This window comes from Zeus faber (genome assembly GCF_960531495.2).
Source record: "Zeus faber genome assembly, chromosome: 13".
NCBI lineage: Eukaryota > Metazoa > Chordata > Actinopteri > Zeiformes > Zeidae > Zeus > Zeus faber.
Window position 1 is genome coordinate 7,917,634 of NC_137198.1, and position 6,000 is coordinate 7,923,633.

Here is a 6,000-nt window from a genome sequence, read left to right on the forward strand (position 1 = left end):
ACAATCGATTGACGGCAGCGCGTCACAGGAAGTGCGTCCCCCAATGCGCAACCATTTGTGGAGAATGGAGGACGGTGGAACAACCGCAGTGGCAGTGGAAACTCTATCCGGCAAGAGAAATAGAACCACGTTGACGGAGGAGGCAAAGAAGGCGAAGAGGGAGAGTGATAGAAACAGGGGTAACACCAGAGTGAACCTCAGACGGGCATTCACTCGATGGAGAGACCTCCGGGACTTGAGAGCAGTGATTAAATGTATAACTACACCTAGGCCTGTCACGATAACTACGATACATTGTCCCAGAAATATATATTTTTTTCATTTTAAGACCATTTTTTGCCGCTGATATAATGACAATATAATGGCATAATAATGCAAGTACACCCTTTCAAATAGCAATGAACTTTTAATTCTTAAGAATATTCAGATATTCTAATGTGAAAAAAATATTTCAATATCCTAAATAAATATAACATAAATCAAATAAAACCACACAACCAAAACAGTAAATAAAATGGAGTCTCAGGCTCGAGTAACACGATATGAACACCTGGTTCACGATGTGTGTGCGTGTGTGTGTGTGTGTGTGTAAGGAGGAGCCACCTGAGCCCCGCCTGCAGTGAAACTCCAACACACAGAGCAGACGAGAGGACAGCAGCAGCAAGACCAGGAATGGCAACAAAACATGCCTCAGCACCTGTAGGAGTAACCGTGGCACAGAGTCCACCCTGGATTGTAGCGTAGATAAAACTCAGCCAGGCACTACGATCGTGATCACTGTGAAAACTCCAAAAGATAAGGAGGAGACGGCGATTTCGGAGGACCCCCTCCGTCGCCGAGGTACCGTTTGTACCTTAAAATCGTAGGTGGCTTCCGGGTTCTCGTCACAGGCGATCACCTCGGGGGCCATCCAATATGGCGTCCCGATGAAGGTGTTCCTCCTCCCCACTGTGCGGTCCAGCTGGGCCGACACGCCAAAGTCCACTGCAACGCACACACACACACACACACACACACACACACACACACACACACACACACACACAGACACACAGACACACAGTCTGAGAACACAACACACTACGTTCTGAACTTCATTGAACGCGTGCATGTTGGAGTGCTTGTGTGTGTGTGTGTTTCACTGAATTCCGGTTCTCACAAGTACTGTATAGTCAGACACACACCCAAGTTTCCGTTATGCAGTAATTACCGGTTTTTGACCAGAAAAATCTGTCGAAAGTCCGACATCCGTTAAAATCTCATTCAGTCATAATGCCCGGTGAAAATAATTAAAAGATGATGTATCCTTGACAACAGGGACACATACATCTAATTAGACCTACTTGCCATATATATTTTGTTTTCGATTTTAATCAAAATGTTATTTTCGTGAAATATTTATTAAAGCAGCTGCACTTGTTACTGATTGTTCACGAATGGAAATTATTTTATTTAAGTCGTAATATTGGTAATATTTAATTATTTCTTAAACTGCGTGAGCTGAGAGGACTTATTATTTTGAATATTCTCCCCATGCCTTGATGATGTCATTCTTTATATAACCTGCCTATCAACTGTTTTTAGGCTCAATAAACACATAATATTTAACTGGAATATCCCCCGTTTGTCCGGGAAACTGAAATCTTCCAGGACACGTGGACTGGCACCAACTTTTTCCTGACGGAAACTCTGACACACACACACACACACACACACACACACACACACACGCACACGCACACGCACACAGGCATTAAAGTGAGGACCGAGTAAATACACCTGGTAAGTGAGAATCCATGTTTCTGGGGCACTTCTAACCCAAAAAATAGTCAATTATGAGACCGGTCCTCACAAGTACAGGAAAATAACCCCCCCAGTGGGGTGTGGTGGGACGGAGCACTGACCCAGTTTGACCTCTGCGTTCTCCGTCAGCAGCACGTTCTGTCCCTTGATGTCTCGGTGGATGACCTTGTGCTGGTGGAGATGAGTCAGACCCTGCACAGAGACAGACGGAGAACATGGAGAAGATGGATAACCAGCCACGCAGGCGGCCATGTTGGACCATCTGACAGGGCGCCGCTGTCAAAGAAACATCTCGTGTTTCAAAGCGGAAACCCGTAAGCTTGTCTGCGTTGGGAGGGATTACACAATAAATCCCAGATTTACATTCAAAACAGCTTCTTTTTAAGTTTATTTTATCGCCATATTTTTGACATATTTTCTTATTTTAATTACTTGTTTTTTCCTCCTATGTAAAAAAACAATGGAAAAAAGAGCCTGGAAATGATGTCCTTCCTCATGGAGATACAGATATAAAAGAGATTTAGAAAAATAATTATTCGATCACATCCAATTCTATTAAGTAAAGTAATAATGCTAAATTAGTGGAATTGAAATACACTATCCAATTGTATTTTAGAATAACAGCATTAAATTGTAATTTCTATTTTGTTTGGTGCCCTCTAGATGTTTCACACTTCATCCTCAATCTGACATCATGCCGTACACATTCCTTTTGCGCCTGATTGTGATTATTTTTTGGAAGAGAAGAATGTAGATACACACGGGCAATGTGGTGGTTCTTGCTTTCGGCAATGACAGAGTGACTCCATCGCTCAGGTTTCGTGTTTGGCGTGGTGGTTACGTAAGAAAGACACAAAGCAAGACACCGAATGAGGAAGAAGGCGAGGGAAGGAAGTGACAAAAGCACAGAAATAAAAAAAGAAAATGTGTTCGTCCCACTGCGTGCACGTGTGTGTGTGTGTGTGTGTGTGTGTGTGTGTGTGTGTGTGCGTGCGTTTGATGTGACACGGCCAGGCGAGGGCTAAGGTGTGTGGTCGTAGGACAGAGAATCAATACGCTGAGGTACATTTATGGCTCTTCCAGGACCCGAAGAGCTTCCCGATGAAGCCGTACCTGAGGCCCGGCAGCAGTGAACCCTCCTTATTTTGCGTCTCCTGTGAATTTTAAAAGCTCCCGCCCGGCGCCTTTACCGTGCTGCGCCGCGTCAGGGGCGGTGCCATGTGGTTTTCTTTTTTAATATTAAGAAATACCGTATAGCGCGGTACTTTGGTGGTACCGTGAAATTTCAAGCGGTTACATCCCTGGCGGAGGGGCGCCTCAGTCTACACGGTGAAACACGGCCATTGGTTGAATCGTCTGGTTTTTCTGTCAGAAGCCAGATTTGAAACGGAACTTTGCGGGTGAGGTTCCAAGATGAGATACCATTTGCATATCCATATTTTTGAGTTTTAAATTTTCAACTTAAGTTTGGAAAAAAGACAAAAATCCCCCGATTTCTTCTCTGTTTTCCGTACATTGTGGTTCACTAAATGAGACCCCGCCCCCAGTGGACAGTAACCTGATTTAGCTTTTTATTTGTGTGAATGGCGTGACGCGGCCATCGTCACAGCCCTGGCGAGTCGTCTTGTAATTGGAAGGTCTCTGGTTCGTTCCTCCTGGTAGCGTGTCAAATCGTCCTTGAGCAAGGCGCCGAACCCCCGTACCGCTCCCGCTGAGGCTCATACATGAATGCCTCATCATGAATGTGAGGCATAACGGTCCTTGAAGGTTTGTGACTCGTCACCGGCCTCACCAGTCCATTACGATTCACCTGGCAACGGTTCCAAAGCACCGTTCAGGATCGCACCTTTCTATATGGGCGCCAAGGCCCGCGCCAGGGAGCGGTTGAATACGATGGCGAACAGGTCGGCACAGGTCCTGGGAACATGTCCGATTCTGTTGGTGCCAACCAGGGGGGCCGATGCGAGGGCGTCGGCGTTCACCGTGGTGGCAGCTCTGCGGCTGTGGCTCCCTAACGGTCCGCGATCCCTTCCGCCTGTGTCCGGCGTCAGACAGCTGGGGCTGAGACGCCGCTCTCACTCTCCCCGTACCCACGCCTTGCCTCGTTCGCAGGCCCTCCTCCGCCGCTTTGTAACCGTCCAGCTTCCCTGACGCGGCGCGAGCGTTCACTGCGTCCTGGACGGATTTGTCAACCCCCCCGGTATCGCGCCGTAACCATGGGAGCCACATCTTCCGCTGGCTCAGCGCTGGAGTTGGTCACCGCTCCCGTGAACTCGCTGACGTCGTCGGGGGCGGAGCGCCACGCGGCCCGGTCCACGTCACTCGGCACCTCCTGCAGCCCGGCTTCCGATTGGCCGGTCCAGCGCCTGATCTCCCTCGTCGGCGGAGCTTCCCGGAACATGATGGGAAATAATTCGATTTTGTGTGGGCTGTTTATCACAATAAAATCTGTTAATTAGAAATTAATGGTAGGGTCCGGGTTTTTTTTTGTTTTGTTTTTTTCCCCCTCAAACTATATTTCCAATCTGCCGACTATGTTCCATCGCGGCAACGATGCAGAGTCGTCCACGGCCGCACGGCGACGCATCTTCAAATGGCGAAAATTTCCACACCTCTACCGGAAAGCACGCTACGTCACATCTAGTTCATGTGATACAGTTCTGATCCTCAACATCCCACCGGAGCGGGTTGGAGACGCGCCACCGCAACGTAGCCGGCGTGCCAAAACAACGGTGTAAAAGTAAACACCGCCCGGAGAAACAAAACGCTCCGTCAGAAAAGTCAACAGCGGCATCATCATCATCATCATCATCATCATCATGGGCTGTCTCCTGACGGGCTTCCAAAGACTTCTACTGACGGAGAACGTGAATCCTACTGCTGCAAACGACGAGTCCCCGAGCCTGCGAGCCGCTGGGCCCAAACCTGCCAGGTGGGCGGGGCGTCGACCGAGACGGGTGTTTTTTTTCGGCTCGTTTGGTTCCGCGTTTTCCTGCGTCGACCTCCTGTAACTTTCTGTGAGCACGTGGGCCCGAGTTCACGTGATGCGACCACAGCCCACCAAAGCGCTCATGTGAAATCCGTTTGTTCTCGAAAAAACAGACAGAGACATTTTGCTCATGGTCGGACTTCTCCATCTCTGTTCTTTCGGCAGCAACGGCACCAGAGGAAATCGGTTTCATTTGTTGCGTCATTTACCGTCGCCCCCCCCCCCCAGCGCCACCTCAGTCGTGGCGCACCAAAGTCTGATAGAGACAGAAGCAGATGCAGACGGGAGGGAGGGAGGGGTGGGTGGAGGGAGATGGAGCTAAAACGAGAGGTTGGACCAGAGGAAGGAAGAGATGGAGGTACAGCAGAATAATAAAGCAGGATGACAGGAAATCATTTTGGCCTTTGGTTCGGCGCGGCGCGGCGTGTAATTGACGAGATGCAGTGATAGTGTTTTCTGTTCGAGCTCAAAGCCCTGAGCGCAGGCACAGGCGCACGCGCACACACACGCACACACACACGCACACACACACACACACACACACACACACACACACACACAGCAGAGATATGAGGTGGCGGCGTGAGATGGATTCAAAGTGATATGATTCATGACATTCCTTCATATCAGAAGAGGACAGCAACAGGTGATCACTATCACAGAACAGCTGAGTTCTGATCGCACAGCACACGCTACAAGATTACTATATAACTGTATTATACTGTATTTATTATAGCTGAATACTGTATATAACAGTATAAACTGTATTTAGTATAATTAACTGTATTATCATAACTGACTTTATAACTATTAATAGGTGGAGTACGCAGACAAAATATAGGTGCTCAACAGGGTTAATACATAGGGCCACATGTCACATGGCCTTGTATATGAAATGTGGTGTACTAACACACTTGTGTTGCCAGAAAATGTATGTCATGTTGTATTTTGATATTGGCACAACATTTTGATATTTACTATGACATTTTGAGAAATCCAATAATATATTATATGTTGACATTATATTGATTTAATACACAGTATAATATTGGTATTTGATGGTATGACATGTGATATTTGAACATATTGGATGGTATAACGCGTGATATTTGAAGCTATTTGAAGCTATTTGATGTATGACACGTGATATTTTGATATTTGAAGTTATTACATCGGATATTTTAACATATTTGACGTGTGACGTGATA

General features: G+C 47.1%; 1 protein-coding gene across 1 annotated transcript in view; it reads right to left on the reverse strand.

Annotated features, from left to right (window-relative positions):
• The window catches only part of tnika (TRAF2 and NCK interacting kinase a), a 112,728-nt gene that overhangs the window by 39,917 nt on the left and 66,811 nt on the right, over nucleotides 1-6,000 (reverse strand). Inside the window, exons 6-7 of the mRNA XM_080012732.1 lie at nucleotides 1,905-1,995; nucleotides 854-984 (exon numbers count right to left, since the gene is read on the reverse strand). Coding sequence (XP_079868858.1) covers nucleotides 854-984; nucleotides 1,905-1,995 — 222 coding nt within the window. The remainder of the gene's footprint in view (nucleotides 1-853; nucleotides 985-1,904; nucleotides 1,996-6,000) is intronic.